The sequence below is a fragment of the Amphiura filiformis genome, chromosome 15 (assembly GCF_039555335.1).
Source record: "Amphiura filiformis chromosome 15, Afil_fr2py, whole genome shotgun sequence".
NCBI lineage: Eukaryota > Metazoa > Echinodermata > Ophiuroidea > Amphilepidida > Amphiuridae > Amphiura > Amphiura filiformis.
In genome coordinates, this window is record NC_092642.1 from 16,026,007 (window position 1) to 16,042,947 (window position 16,941).

The 16,941-nt window shown below is 36.6% G+C and overlaps 1 protein-coding gene across 3 annotated transcripts in view; it reads left to right on the plus strand.

Moving 5' to 3' along the window:
* The window catches only part of LOC140171303 (uncharacterized), a 55,613-nt gene that overhangs the window by 23,201 nt on the left and 15,471 nt on the right, over window positions 1-16,941 (plus strand). Inside the window, exons 1-2 of one of the 3 annotated variants that reach the window (XM_072194537.1) lie at window positions 1,359-1,650; window positions 8,723-8,892. In XM_072194537.1, coding sequence (XP_072050638.1) covers window positions 8,752-8,892 — 141 coding nt within the window. In that variant the 5' untranslated portion in view covers window positions 1,359-1,650; window positions 8,723-8,751. Of the gene's footprint in view, window positions 1-1,358; window positions 1,651-8,722; window positions 8,893-16,941 lie in introns of those variants that run through there. The other 2 variants (XM_072194536.1, XM_072194538.1) reach the window with 2 other exon arrangements.

The window sequence follows — 16,941 nt, forward strand, 5'->3', positions numbered from 1 at the left end:
ATATACCACGTCCATGTTTTCACTACATTAACGTTTGTGTAGCGACTAAAACAACGATATTGTATCCGACCAATCAACGCAGCTTGGCAGTGGGGATATTTGAAAAGGCTTCCTAGCTAAATAATGTGCAAACATTTGCAAACCGCACACGATAATATACGCAATATGGACAATAGGCCTAAGTCCGAGTCGAGTGGTTGCCTTTTATTATTGCGCGTACCATGGGTCTATCAGACAAGTGCCACTTGAGCTCAATACCTCTCAGTTGTTGACAAGTGTCCCATCCGATCTTGCGTCACATCCCACGGCATGGCTTTGTGCTACCATATTTGAATTGAAACTGGGGCGGGGCTTTCGTAATTGACATCAGAATCACCGGGCTTCGTTGAACGAATATTTGGAAGGGAGATCTGAAACAGATTGGACCAGTCGAGGATTCAGCGCTCAATGTACTTTCGCCTTCACTAATAATACAAGTATGTTTCTATATTGCTGCACTGACTGTGTGCGTAATCAGTGGCGTCGATTTGTGGATGAAGAGGAATGGGTTTTTGACATTGAGAAAACTAAGGGGGGGGGGGGGTACAGGAATAGGGCATTATGTAATTATTTATTGTTATATTATCCAGAGATGGAACTGAACCGATACTGGGGCCAGTCTAGACGCGGGCGGGAAACAGGAAACTAAGAATCAATTATAAAGGGCCTAATTTCATATACTGTATCTACATATTAGTGATTTTATAGGCTAGCATCTTTATTCAAATCAGAACATGCCAACCTCACAAAGAACATGGTCACTAAGGACATCACATTGTCCCCAGTAGCATACCGGTATACTTTTAACCAGAACTCATCACCAGTAGCCTTTTCGAGATATGGCGTATACAATAGGAGGGCAGTCTTCAATATGTTTATAAAACCTGGCAAATTCAAAAGACTTTACCCATTTCATGTAGCGCCATCTTAGGGGCTGTGCAATTATTATGAGCCCTGGGGAGGGTCAAATTGGGGGGGGCAAGAAATTTTTAGCGAGTCAAGGGGGGGGGGAGCAAGCAATTTTTGGCAAGCTGAGAGGGGGGCAAGCAATTTTTGGCACACATTCTTATGGTGCCTTTTAAATAAAACGCTTAGGGAAAACCATACGAAAACGGTTAAAAATGCAAATTTTCCTGCTCGCAGCGCTCGCAACATGTATATAGACCATTTAAGGTTTGCAGATTGGGATCCCAAAAGTTTGGGATGTGCAAGGGGGGGCAAAGATTTTTTGGCGGGCCGAGGGCGGGGCAAGCAATTTTTGGCAGGCCGAGGGGGGGGGGCAAGCGATTTTTGGCGAGCCGTTTGGAAATTTTACCCCCCCGGCTCATAATTATTGCACAGCCCCTTATTGTGTCCGCTATATCTCGAAAAGGCTAATTGCACCTTTTGCTTATTGATTTGGTGTACTGTGCCCTTAAATTGTCCTTTATGTCCTTTGTGTCCTGTATGTTGAGTCCTTGCCCTTCATGTATACTGCTGCCTATTGAATGTCACTTAAACAGGCCTCTTTTTTTGCAGACTATAGTGCTAACCGGGTTGTGTGCAGAATACTCTACATGGTGTGATACAGGCAATGAAAACGGAGGTGACCTTGAATTGGCTTGGAGGCAAGTATACATACTATTTTTCATTAATTTTGATTAATGCTGTTTAATAATTGAGGAAGAAGAAAGCCTGTCATGCTAGCTGGTTTTTGGAAGAAGTTAGAGCAGCTTTTGATCAGAAAAGAAAGGCTAGGATTTCCATGCTGAATAATCCTGCCACCAGCTAACAAAGCCAGCTATTCTTACTGTGCAATAGTGGGGGAGGGTAAAATTGTGGGGGGCAAAGATTTTTTTGGCCAGCCGAGGGGGAGGAGCAAGCAATTTTGGCACACATTTAAGTAACATGCTCAAAAGGCTTATGAAAACACTCAAAACAATAAGTTCAAATATAGGCAAAATTAACTGCTCGCTATGTCGTATTTATATCTAGACCGTGGGTGGGGACAAGGAATTTTTAGCAGGTTGGGAGGGGCAAGCAATATTAGCAAGCCATAAATTTGGAAATTGTACCACCCAGGGGTAATTATTACACAGCCCTTAGATTTTACCTTATTATTTCACTTTAAAATATTCTTTTTTATATAGGCCTATATGTGACCCATCACATCAAAACCAACCAACAACAAAAAAAAGATATCTGCAATGGTACTTACATGCACAGTGTATTTGTGAGATTGTGCTTAACACATACAACAATAAAAGTAGAGTATTACCCCCCCGGGCTTACCCCATGAAATTGCCTCTCCTGTGACCAGTGCCAAAATATGTGCAGAAGCTCTCTGGCTTGGGGGGGGGCTTCACCACGTCGACCCCACCTGGGCGTTGCCCCTGCACCCTACCAGCCATGAGGGGTGAGAACTCCGCTTGCTACCCTCGCTCTGCTTCACAATTTATTCCCCGCCAGGAATTGTTTTTAAATCATCAAGAATATTGAGAAGTATCTAAAACTGTGGTCAGTTTTGTTTTACACAATTGACTCAAACTCAAAGTGATTTGACTTAAATTCTCCTTTACAAGAGCTCTCTCCCATTGAACCTGACAACAAGGATTTCATTAACCAGGCTCCCAGGCTCTATTTACCCAATGGTTATCCAATTTTAGCACAAGTTGGACCATTTTAGCTCCTGGTCCAGGCTGTGTAATAATTATGAGGCCCCCCGCCATTCGCCAATTATGACTGTTTGATATTTATTACCAGCAATGTGGGAAAATAGATACACATAGAACTGAAAAAGGTATTATTTAGTTGAAGGAGCAAAGTTCAACAAACCATAAGCCCGCTTCTGAATATCGCTTGAAGTGAAAATAATGATATACCATTTTAAAGCTTATGATATATATTTTCTAAACACAAAATAAAACACCGGGGGTGGACTGTACGTCTCATGTGTGGTGTACGGTCACATATCGATAATAATCTATAAATGACATCTACCCAGTACCCAATAATATTAATATAGCAGATATCACTTTCTGAAGAAAATTGATCCAAGTTGCCGATAATCAAAGAAAAGTATCAACAAATTGGGAAAAAAGGATTGAGCAATAATATTGTCCCAGGTCATATCGTATGCTATCATACTACAGGGTTTCCAAGGAGAAACGTTTTCCATGCCAGCAAATGAAAACAAAACTGAGGATGAACTATTAACAGATGGTTTTCATGTACAGCCTGTCTCAAAAAAAATTGTGCAAGTAAAAAGTGCCCTCTTTGGCAATTAGAAAATACTGTTGTGGCATGATGCTTGCAGCAGCGTGAAGGGGCGTAGTTAGCGTTCGAAGGCCGTTTGTTCTGTTCAATTTGCTTGTTTTAATCTAGAGATATGTTTAGTTAACAACGAAAGGTTAAAATCACAATTGTGCCACTTTTACTAGGGAAGAGGTCTGTACGTAAATCAATGATAGCATAAAGTTTATCAAGAGTTCCTTCGTGAAACCAAAAGAATGCATCGATTACACAACAATACAAAATTAAATTGTTTTTTGCTGTTTTTACTGTTTTATCATAATAATGTTTCTGAATGCTCGTCTTGAAGAAACCAGTTTACCCATGCCAAGAATGGTCGCGCCCATTAAAATGACTTTTAAGGTCATGAACTAGGAGGTCAATCGGGTCATTGTCATGCGGTCATGGATCGGCGTGTTTGGCAACGGGTTGCGGCCCATTCGCATGGCAGATTCCTCCTAGTTTTTTTTGTTAGCCAATGAGAGGAAGCCTTTTTGGAGAGATTGGCTTTGTCTTCTTTTCAAATATCACAACGCATTCAGCTCTCATCCGACTAGGATCGGAAATTTAATTTTCCCACCCGCCACTCCCATAAGCGGTTGAGGAAAAATATGAATTGGTTGTAAAGCCAAAAATATCAATAAAAATGTTGTCTTTAAATGATATATTGTGTTTATGGAGTAAAAGAAATATTGCAGCATGAAGAAAACATTCATGCTTTCATAAAAATCAATTGTTTTCGATACAAATGTTGCCAATCAATTGAGTAATTACAAATATTATTTAGAAATGCATAAGTCGTAGGCATCTCTCCTACAAGAACGCTTTTGAATATCTCGCAAGTTCCAACCAAGGAAAGGCAGAAAAGGAATGAGCATATACAATGTTTGATATATATGATATGCATACTATTGTGTTAGAGGGTGATGGCGGATCATTTTCAACATTCCATATAAAAATTACTCAAATTATAGCCTTATAAGGCGCCCTTTGCTTGTTAAGTATAGTAATTAATCAATAATGATTATCTTTATATCTATATCTATATATAGGTTATTTTCCTACAAAGCTACAAGGATGCTCGGGAACATCTCGCTGGGCTCCAGCAAAGGAAAAGAACAAATCTTGAATTTAAATATGCTTCTAAGGCTTCAGCGTTTTGCTTTTAAAGGTCCTTGCTTGTAAGCAGTTTCCCTTACAATATGTAGCGTAACTCACCCTATCAGCTTTTGCTCAACATTTTTTGCTTGTAAGCAGCTTCCCTTACAATATATAGCGTAATTCACCCTATTCAAATCATATTATGTGCCCCTTTTAGGTACCTCATCTGAAGGCTATTGGCTCATGTAGCATCACACAGTTCCGTTGCTTTTATTTACCGGTATTCCATATATTTCTATTTTCCCAATTTTGCATCTTTTGTATGCTTAACGCTTGCTGAAGCCTTAGCCATTTTGCTTTTTATATATAATGAGAATTGTTGTTGTCTTTAATATTATTTACATGTAAAGGATTTTTGCAATTGGCAAATAAATGCCTGATCCTAGCGGAGGGCTGATGTGTGGCAAAATGTGATATTTTTCCCGTCTCTCCTTTCTTGGTCTTTGGGTAATACAGGTATAATGATTTTTTTCCATTTAAAACAAAATTAAAAGATAAATACATATTTCACATTCTGCTGTAAAATTAAATACATGTACTATATGATTTTATCATGGTAAATACTGTTCTCTTTGTCACCCAAGACATGATAAAAGACAAACAAATATTGAACACTCTGTTGTAAAATTAAAATCATGTCAAAGAAATATTGCACATCATAATTATAGTTTTGAAATTTTACACTAAAGATTTAAAATTCATTGATGATTTTCATCAAATCATAAGCACATTTCCGAGTGTGCAGGAGCTGAATCCGACATTGCTTGAAATCATGTAACAGTTTAGTCCATTTTAACAGTTTGGTCTTTAACATTATTGTTTGTTTACATGGGTCACTCAAAGCCACCATTCCTTCTGGAAGGACCATCACCTGTAGCTATGCATCTTGCTGCTCTTGTCTTCAATACAATTATACTGAGTTTCATAATCATTTCTAATCCTACAAATGAATGATCTTTTATTAACTGTACTGTACAGGTATTTGGATATAACATTCTATTTAATTTCCTAAAAAGTGGCACAAAAGGGTTTTCATACATTTGTGTTTAGTGAAGCAGATCACTGGATTGCCAAAACCAAAATGAATGAAACAAACGGTATTTAAAAGCTACAACTGTACCCTTGACGTTGATGTAAGCATCATGTCACAACAGTATTTTCTAATTGCCAAAGATGGCGCTTTCCACTTGCACAATTTTTTTTGAGACAGGCTGTATACTGTAGATGATGATTAAAATTGGGAGGAAAATTAATATCGATATTGATCGCTTTTAAATCCTGACATCAATGGTCCTTATAGTATGGTTCAACCTTTCTAGAGCCTTTTTATGCTTGGTGGGTCCCAGGGCTACGGAATTCACAGTGGCCTAAGCAGCACTTTTTCAGAGGGTGGGCAAACTTTAACGAAAATGGTAAAGAAAGAATGGTCTAAAAAGTACAAAGAAGGCCTAATATCTTAAATATCAGGACATCCAGCATCCCACAGGGGGGGGGGGGGCAAGATGTGGGACAAGACTTCTCACAGGGGGGCAGCTGCTCCCCTTTTTCCACCTGGCTACTCCACTGGGTATACAAGCAAAAATATAGCAGAATTGTCTCATATATTGTCTTGTCAAGGATTTAGTTCAGGTTCGCAAAAATAATAATCTGCTTGAATATACGGTACATTATACATGTATATATCATTATGTATGTAAATGTGACCAGTCCCATTTCCTGACAAATCTGCTTAAAGTTGAATATATGGCAATTTGTGATATGACGAATCCTACATGTATTTCCTGATACCTCTCCCGTGGGGACTTGTAAAATTTAAGGAAATTGGCTGTAAATCCAGCCTAAAATCAGTATCTGTGCTATTTGGGGGCTGTGCAATAATTATGAGCCCTGGTGGGAGGGTAAAATGGGGGGGGGGGGGGCAAGAAATTTTTGGCAAGCCAAAAAGGGGGGCAAGCAATTTTAGCAAGCCAAGAGGGGGGGCAAGCAATTTTGGCACACATTCATTGGGCTCCTGTTAAGGCTTAGGAAATACAGTATGGAAATGATTAAATATGCAAATTTTCCTGCATGCTGCGCTCGCAACATGTATCTACCGTAACCACTCGGTATAAGCCCACCCCCTAGATTGCCGATTTCACTTCAAACATGGGGGGTGGGCTTATAACCGGGGAAGGGCTAAATTTAGCCCTTTATTTTAAATATAAAATTAATAACCATCACTCCCCCCCCCCCCCATTTTTATATGCCCAATGTACCAGTAATTTCTATCATTTATGTCAATTTCTTAAAATTATAAGTGTGGAATGTTTTAATTAATATCAACTGATATTTTTTTTTATTTGATTTAAGAACTTGGCCAAAATTTAGTACTGGGCTTATACCTGAGTGCACCCTTGTTCACAGAAAAATAGGTGGGCTTATACCCGGTGGTTATGGTACATGTAGGCCATTTCGGGGACCATTTAAGGTTTGCAAATTGGGATCCCAAAATTTGAGCTTTGAAACAAACCTTTTATTTTTTTTGGCCTTACGAAACTAACAAAACACAAGTTCAATATACCACTTATACAGGTTGATTTGACACAGTGTTAAAGATGGGTGACCTGATCCACAGCCTCATCCCCCACTCTATCAAAATGGAGATTTTGGCATCAGAAGAAAGCTCATATTTTTCTCATAATCCCACTGAAATGTTAGGCCCAAAATATATTCCGTTTAGATGTTATGAATGAAAAAGTGATAGCCTCATCCCCAAATGTGGTATACCACACATACCATTCTATGGGCAGTTTTACTTCTAATATCAAAACCACTATCGCATTTCACCTCAAAACTTGGGAATTGGAATATTTTGGTGCAGGCGTCAATGTGAGGTATAAACACAATATGAAAAAATCTGATCACCTACCTTTTAAGTTAAAGATAATACAATAATAGTTTCCTGTGCTTCAATCAGTGGCAGTACCAGAATTGTTTTCGAGGGGGGCATTGGGAAAAAAATCAACACATTTTACACAAAATTGTCACAAAAGGGGATTTTTGCCTTTAAATGGGGAGGGGGGTGAAAAATATTCAAATGCCACCTTTTCCCCCTCCCCCCATAGTGCCGCCAAAAATTATGCAATGTTTTTTTGTTGTTTTTTTGGCCCATTAATTAAATAACTAGAGTGGTTACCGCACCATAGCAGAACCATGGAGCTTTGGCAGTAAATTGTAGTATACCACTGTTACATGCTTCAGACATGAGGAGTGTCACCCCGTGAGGAATATATTTTCATTATATTCTTTACTTTTTTTCTCTTTCATTTGACACCACCCACCGGGGGGGGGGGGGGGTCATCCTTCTTGGCATTTCGATATATATGAAAAGGACCCAAAATAGGAGTATTAACCCGGGTCTTATGAGAAGTGTCACCTCCGGGTGGGGAAATATTTTTATTATATTCTTTACTTCTTCCTCTTTCATTTGACACCACTCTGGGGTTCATACATGTACATTTGTGGCATTTAAAAATATGTCCATTTCAGACCAAAAGGTTGGTGTAGGCTGATACCATTTCATGGTTCACCAGTTTAAACCTAATAAAACTTACCATGCCATTGACAAGAACAAACATTGAAGTTACAAGAACTTTCATGAACTGAGATTATTCCACAAGAATGTTTAAACATTTCAGTGCAAATAGTGTTCAGAATTCTAAGAATGATCTCCACAGCACCCATTTTTATAGAAAATATGTCTCTGAACTTTGTATAATGCTGCATTGGTGATCTACATTGAGCTTCTCTTGATACCAAGAGTAAACTGGAGTTTTCCCACGGATTATTTTTAAAAGAGGTACATTGTATATCATCTAATCGAGTAGATAAGTAGCTGACAGGGCCTAGCAAGTTTCTTCTGTAAAAAGCTCCATCCTCACATCTCGAGTTTGACTGCATCACATCGACCACATACTTTAGCACTTTGCTTGTCCAGAAGTCAATGTAATTATTAACCATCCATTATGGGCAAAATACACATCAAATATGTGAAAAAAGAATGCAATTGTACTTCCTTCACCAGACAGCAGGAAAGAACAAATTCATGGACAGAATCAATGTGTATATGCATGCCCAGAGTGGATATTAATTCCCTATGGGGCTATGTAGAGTATGGACTCTTCCCAGACTAACCATTTTGGTTTCATCGGATTGTCATCAACTGTAAGGATCATATCATTTTAATATCTCAACCTTTTTGTCATTATTCCAGCGATCTGCTAGTGTGTAGCATCTATTACAATGATCGTAGCTGAGGAAAACCAGAAAACTGTGGCTAAAGGAATCGTACGGTTCAAAGCAAAAGGTGGGGAAACAAAGAGACAGAAGGATAACTATGGGAATTACTTGAGTAGTCTCTCCACCATACAGTATAAATATCCTGTAAGTAGACAGATAACTATGGGAATTACTCGAGTAGTCTCTCTACCATACAGTATAAATATCCTGTAAGTAGTCAGATAACTATGGAAATTACTTGAGTAGTCTCTCTACCATACAGTATATATATCCTGTAAGTAGTCAGATAACAGTATAAATATCCTGTAAGTGACAGATAACTATGGGAATTACTTGAGTAGTCTCTCTATCATACAGTATAAATATCCTGTAAGTAGACAGATAACTATGGGAATTACTTGAGTAGTCTCTCCACCATACAGTATAAATATCCTGTAAGTAGACAGATAACTATGGGAATTATTTGAGTAGCCTCACTACCATACAGTATAAATATCCTGTAAGTAGACAGATAACTATGGGAATTACTTGAGTAGTCTCTCTACCATACAGTATAAATATCCTGTAAGTAGACAGGATAACTATGGGAATTATTTGAGTAGCCTCTCCACCATACAGTATAAATATCCTGTAAGTAGACAGATAACTATGGGAATTACTTGAGTAGTCTCTCCACCATACAGTATAAATATCCTGTAAGTAGACAGATAACTATGGGAATTACTTGAGTAGTCTCTCTACCAGACAGTATAAATATCCTGTAAGTAGACAGATTACTATGGGAATTACTTGAGTAGTCTCTCCACCATACAGTATAAATATCCTGTAAGTAGACAGATAACTATGGGAATTATTTGAGTAGCCTCTCCACCATACAGTATAAATATCCTGTAAGTAGACAGATAACTATGGGAATTACTTGAGTAGTCTCTCCACCATACAGTATAAATATCCTGTAAGTAGACAGATAACTATGGAATCTCTCTACCATACAGTATAAATATCCTGTAAGTAGACAGATAACTATGGGAATTACTTGAGTATTCTCTCCACCATACAGTATAAATATCCTGTAAGTGACAGATAACTATGGGAATTACTTGAGTATTCTCTCCACCATTCAGTATAAATATCCAGTAAGTAGGCAGATAACTATGGGAATTACTTGAGTAGTCTCTCTACCATACAGTATAAATATCCTGTAAGTAGACAGATAACTATGGGAATTGCTTGAGTAGTCTCTCTACCATACAGTATAAATATCCTGTAAGTAGACAGGTAACTATGGGAATTATTTGAGTAGCCTCTCTACCATACAGTATAAATATCCTGTAAGTAGACAGATAACTATGGGAATTACCTGAGTAGTCTCTCTACCATACAGTATAAATATCCTGTAAGTAGACAGATAACTATGGGAATTATTTGAGTAGCCTCTCTACCATACAGTATAAATATCCTGTAAGTGACAGATAACTATGGGAATTATTTGAGTAGCCTCTCTACCATACAGTATAAATATCCTGTAAGTAGACAGATAACTATGGGAATTATTTGAGTAGCCTCTCTACCATACAGTATAATTATCCTGTAAGTAGACAGATAAATATGGGAATTACTTGAGTAGTCTCTCTACCATACAGTATAAATATCCAGTAAGTAGACAGATAACTATGGGAATTATTTGAGTAGCCTCTCTACCATACAGTATAAATATCCTGTAAGTAGACAGATAACTATGAGAATTACTTGAGTAGTCTCTCCACCATACAGTATAAATATCCAGTAAGTAGACAGATAACTATGGGAATTACTTGAGTAGCCTCTCTTCCATACAGTATAAATATCCTGTAAGTAGACAGATAACTATGGGAATTATTTGAGTAGCCTCTCTACCATACAGTATAAATATCCTGTAAGTAGACAGATAACTATGGGAATTACTTGAGTAGTCTCTCTACCATACAGTATAAATATCCTGTAAGTAGACAGATAACTATGGGAATTACTTGAGTAGTCTCTCTACCATACAGTATAAATATCCTGTAAGTAGACAGATAACTATGGAATTACTCGAGTAGTCTCTCCACCATACAGTATAAATATCCTGTAAGTAGACAGATAACTATGGGAATTATTTGAGTAGCCTCTCTACCATACAGTATAAATATCCAGTAAGTAGACAGATAACTATGGGAATTACTTGAGTAGTCTCTCTACCATACAGTATAAATATCCTGTAAGTGACAGATGACTATGGGAATTACTTGAGTAGTCTCTCCACCATACAGTATAAATATCCTGTAAGTAGACAGATAAATATGGGAATTATTTGAGTAGTCTCTCCACCATAAATATCCTGTAAGTAGACAGATAACTATGGGAATTATTTGAGTAGCCTCTCTACCATACAGTATAAATATCCAGTAAGAAGACAGATAACTATGGGAATTACTTGAGTAGTCTCTCTACCATACAGTATAAATATCCTGTAAGTGACAGATGACTATGGGAATTACTTGAGTAGTCTCTCCACCATACAGTATAAATATCCTGTAAGTAGACAGATAACTATGGGAATTATTTGAGTAGTCTCTCTACCATACAGTATAAATATCCTGTAAGTGACAGATAACTATGGGAATTACTTGAGTATTCTCTCCACCATACAGTATAAATATCCTGTAAGTAGACAGATAACTATTAAGCTACTTGCACGGTTCCGCCATTATGCACTATGTGCGGGAGAGCCTCGAACTGGCAGCATACATGAATGGGAATTGAACTAGTCATAACGCTCTGTGTAAGGTTACATAATTCTTCCTTTCATGTATGCTGCCAGTTCGAGGCTCTCCCCGCACATAGTGCATAATGGCGGAACCGTGCAAGTAGCGAATGGGAATTATTTGAGTAGCCTCTCTACCATACAGTATAAATATCCTGTAAGTAGACAGATAACTATGAGAATTACTTGAGTAGTCTCTCTACCATACAGTATAAATATGCTGTAAGTAGACAGATAACTATGGGAATTACTTGAGTAGTCTCTCTAACATACAGTATAAATATCCTGTAAGTAGACAGATAACTATGGGAATCACTTGAGTAGTCTCTCTACCATACAGTATAAATACCCTGTAAACAGATAAATATGGGAATTACTCGAGTAGTCTCTCTACCATACAGTATAAATATCCTGTAAGTAGACAGATAACTATGGGAATTACTTGAGTAGTCTCTCTACCATACAGTATAAATATCCTGTAAGTAGACAGATAACTATGGGAATTACTTGAGTAGTCTCTCTACCATACAGTATAAATATCCTGTAAGTAGACAGGTAACTATGGAATTACTTGAGTAGTCTCTCTACCATACAGTATAAATATCCTGTAAGTAGACAGATAACTATAGGAATTACTTGAGTAGCCTCTCTACCATTCAGTATAAATATCCAGTAAGTAGACAGATAACTATGGGAATTACTTGAGTAGTCTCTCTACCATACAGTATAAATATCCTGTAAGTAGACAGATAACTATGGGAATTACTTGAGTAGTCTCTCTACCATACAGTATAAATATCCTGTAAGTAGACAGATAACTATGGGAATTACTTGAGTAGTCTCTCTACCATACAGTATAAATATCCTGTAAGTAGACAGATAAATATGGGAATTATGTGAGTAGCCTCTCTACCATACAGTATAAATATCCTGTAAGTGACAGATAACTATGGGAATTACTTGAGTAGCCTCTCTACCATACAGTATAAATACCCTGTAAGTAGACAGATAACTATGGGAATTACTTGAGTAGTCTCTCTACCATACAGTATAAATATCCTGTAAGTAGACAGATAACTATAGGAATTACTTGAGTAGCCTCTCTACCATTCAGTATAAATATCCAGTAAGTAGACAGATAACTATGGGAATTACTTGAGTAGTCTCTCTACCATACAGTATAAATTTCCTGTAAGTAGACAGATAACTATGGGAATTACTTGAGTAGTCTCTCTACCATACAGTATAAATATCCTGTAAGTAGACAGGTAACTATGGGAATTACTTGAGTAGTCTCTCTACCATACAGTATAAATATCCTGTAAGTAGACAGATAACTATGGGAATTATTTGAGTAGCCTCTCTACCATAGAGTATAAATATCCTGTAAGTAGACAGATAACTATGGGAATTACTTGAGTAGTCTCTCTACCATACAGTATAAATATCCTGTAAGTAGACAGATAACTATAGGAATTACTTGAGTAGCCTCTCTACCATTCAGTATAAATATCCTGTAAGTAGACAGATAACTATGGAATTACTTGAGTAGTCTCTCTACCATACAGTATAAATATCCTGTAAGTAGACAGATAACTATGGGAATTACTTGAGTAGTCTCTCTACCATACAGTATAAATATCCTGTAAGTAGACAGGTAACTATGGGAATTACTTGAGTAGTCTCTCTACCATACAGTATAAATATCCTGTAAGTAGACAGATAACTATGGGAATTACTTGAGTAGTCTCTCTACCATACAGTATAAATATCCAGTAAGTAAACAGATAGCTATGGGAATTACTTGAGTAGTCTCTCCACCATACAGTATAAATATCCTGTAAGTAGACAGATAACTATGGGAATTACTTGAGTAGCCTCTCCACCATACAGTATAAATATCCTGTAAGTAGACAGATAACTATGGGAATTACTTGAGTAGCCTCTCCACCATACAGTATAAATATCCTGTAAGTAGACAGATAACTATGGGAATTACTTGAGTAGTCTCTCCACCATACAGTATAAATATCCTGTAAGTAGACAGATAACTATGGGAATTACTTGAGTAGTCTCTCTACCATACAGTATAAATATCCTGTAAGTAGACAGATAACTATGGGAATTACTTGAGTAGTCTCTCTACCATACAGTATAAATATCCTGTAAGTAGACAGATAACTATGGGAATTACTTGAGTAGTCTCTCTACCATACAGTATACATATCCTGTAAGTAGACAGATAACTATGGGAATTACTTGAGTAGTCTCTCTACCATACAGTATAAATATCCTGTAAGTAGACAGATAACTATGGGAATTACTTGAGTAGTCTCTCTACCATACAGTATAAATATCCTGTAAGTGACAGATAACTATGGGAATTACTTGAGTAGTCTCTCTACCATACAGTATAAATATCCTGTAAGTAGACAGATAACTATGGGAATTACTTGAGTAGTCTCTCTACCATACAGTATAAATATCCTGTAAGTAGACAGATAACTATGGGAATTACTTGAGTAGTCTCTCTACCATACAGTATAAATATCCTGTAAGTGACAGATAACTATGGGAATTACTTGAGTAGTCTCTCTACCATACAGTATAAATATCCTGTAAGTAGACAGATAACTATGGGAATTACTTGAGTAGTCTCTCCACCATACAGTATAAATATCCTGTAAGTGACTGATAACTATGGGAATTACTTGAGTAGTCTCTCTACCATACAGTATAAATATCCAGTAAGTAGACAGATAACTATGGGAATTACTTGAGTAGTCTCTCTACCATACAGTATAAATATCCTGTAAGTAGACAGATAACTATGGGAATTACTTGAGTAGTCTCTCTACCATACAGTATAAATATCCTGTAAGTAGACAGATAACTATGGGAATTACTTGAGTAGCCTCTCTACCATACAGTATATATATCCTGTAAGTGACAGATAACTATGGGAATTACTTGAGTAGTTTCTCTACCATACAATATAAATATCCTGTAAGTAGACAGATAAATATGGGAATTACTTGAGTAGTCTCTCTACCATACAGTATAAATATCCTGTAAGTAGACAGATAACTATGGGAATTACTTGAGTAGTCTCTCCACCATACAGTATAAATATCCTGTAAACAGATAACTATGGGAATTACTTGAGTAGTCTCTCCACCATACAGTATAAATATCCTGTAAGTAGACAGATAACTATGGGAATTACTTGAGTAGTCTCTCTACCATACAGTATACATATCCTGTAAGTAGACAGATAACTATGGGAATTACTTGAGTAGCCTCTCCACCATACAGTATAAATATCCTGTAAGTGACAGATAACTATGTGAATTACTTGAGTAGTCTCTCTACCAGACAGTATAAATATCCTGTAAGTAGACAGATAACTATGGAATTACTCGAGTAGTCTCTCTACCATACAGTATAAATTTCCTGTAAGTAGACAGATAACTATGGAATTACTTGAGTAGTCTCTCTACCAGACAGTATAAATATCCTGTAAGTAGACAGATAACTATGGGAATTACTTGAGTAGTCTCTCTACCAGACAGTATAAATATCCTGTAAGTAGACAGATAACTATGGGAATTACTCGAGTAGTCTCTCTATCATGGGCTATTTCATTATAAATGACAACATTGAGTCCCAAAAGGGGTCAAAATTCAAACTCATTTATTTCATGCAAATTCATTATCATTTCAAAGTTCAGATGGTGTGTCAATAATTCTCAAAATATTAGAGCGTCAAACCCTCAGGAACCATTAAAAAAATTAAATTGAATTTTTGCTGTGTAAAACATAGCTGCCGTCTGGAGGGGACATTTTTTTAAACAATTTAATACACAACTTTGAAAGAGTATATGTAACCAACATTGGGTTCATACTTATTCATATTTAGTCTGTAATAATTGTTGTATGTTCCTTTACACTTCAGTGTCTTAAATATGCCAGTTTCAATATAAAACAATTAGTAAATTGATACTAATCCAGATAAATGGTGCAAAATTACTACATATTTTTAAGGATAAACTTTATCTTCACATGAAAAATTCATGAAATAGTCATTTTGTCCTGCCCAATAGCTACACTGATGCATAAGTGAGTATTCTGCGTCAATCTGTTGTACTAGTCATGGAAAACCTAAAATAAAAGACCCCTCCTGTGTCATTTGTTCTGGATAGGACACATTTTTTAACACATAATAAGCCAAGTTATCCGTTTATAAGCCAAGTTATACTTTAACTTTAGAAATAGCTGCATCAATATTATTGCATAAAAGATCCCCAGCATTTAAAATCCACTACAAACAGGGTTAATATTCTGGTTAAATTAGGAATATTGCAATTTTTAGCTAACCAAGTTCAATGCAGAATAATATCATTATGTGTTCTCAACAACTGGACAATAATTTGAACACTAAAGTGGTTTGTAAGCATAATTTGCAATAAAATGCAAAAATTTCTTGTAGGTTTGGCTCTTTGAAATTTTTATTTTTTAGTTTGTTTACCAATTCATGGAAATGACATAATTGTGCTGGAGAGGACATTTGTTAAATTGCAAACAGAATCGTGGATACAGGCTTGCAAAATGCAACAAATACCAAATCATGTGCCACCTTGGTAGAAGGAAGACCACTCTTCCTCTACAAATTTCACATTCTATGATATAACCCTTCTTATTTCAACAATTAGTAATTAACTTCAGTTCTGGAGAGGACAAATTTTAACGCGAACTGTGGTATCAAGAACAAGTGGTCTACTGTATGTAAAATAAATGAATTCCTCAATCAGTGCCCTGTCCCATCAATTGGTAATATAACACAGATTATACAGGTAGGGTAAGGGTTTATATTTCCTCTTTAATGTTAACAAAAATGGAGGCATGAATTGGAGAGGACACTCATTTTTTTATTTAACGCAAAATGCCAATTTTGCAAGAATCTCTGAATTTTAACATTTTGCACCAATTTTCACCATTCAACTTGCATGATGTTCCACACATATCATATTTTCATTGCAACAAGCGCATTGCCATAGAATGTGCCTAATTTTTCAAAGAATTAATTCAGAATACATGGGCAAAATGAAATGGGACTCCAAAATTGGGTTAAAAATGTACCTTTTGGCAATTTTTTTATACAAAAAATAGACAGAATTCTGTAAAAATGCTCATGTAGCTTGTAGTTTGTGGCATACTTAGAATTAAGTTAATAACACTGCATTATCACCCTAATTATATCAACCAGATATGATAAAAGCCATTTTTGTGAACGTGTCATTTATAATGAAATAGCCCTCATACAGTATAAATATCCTGTAAGTGACAGATAACTATGTGAATTACTCGAGTAGTCTCTCTACCAGACAGTATAAATATCCTGTAAGTAGA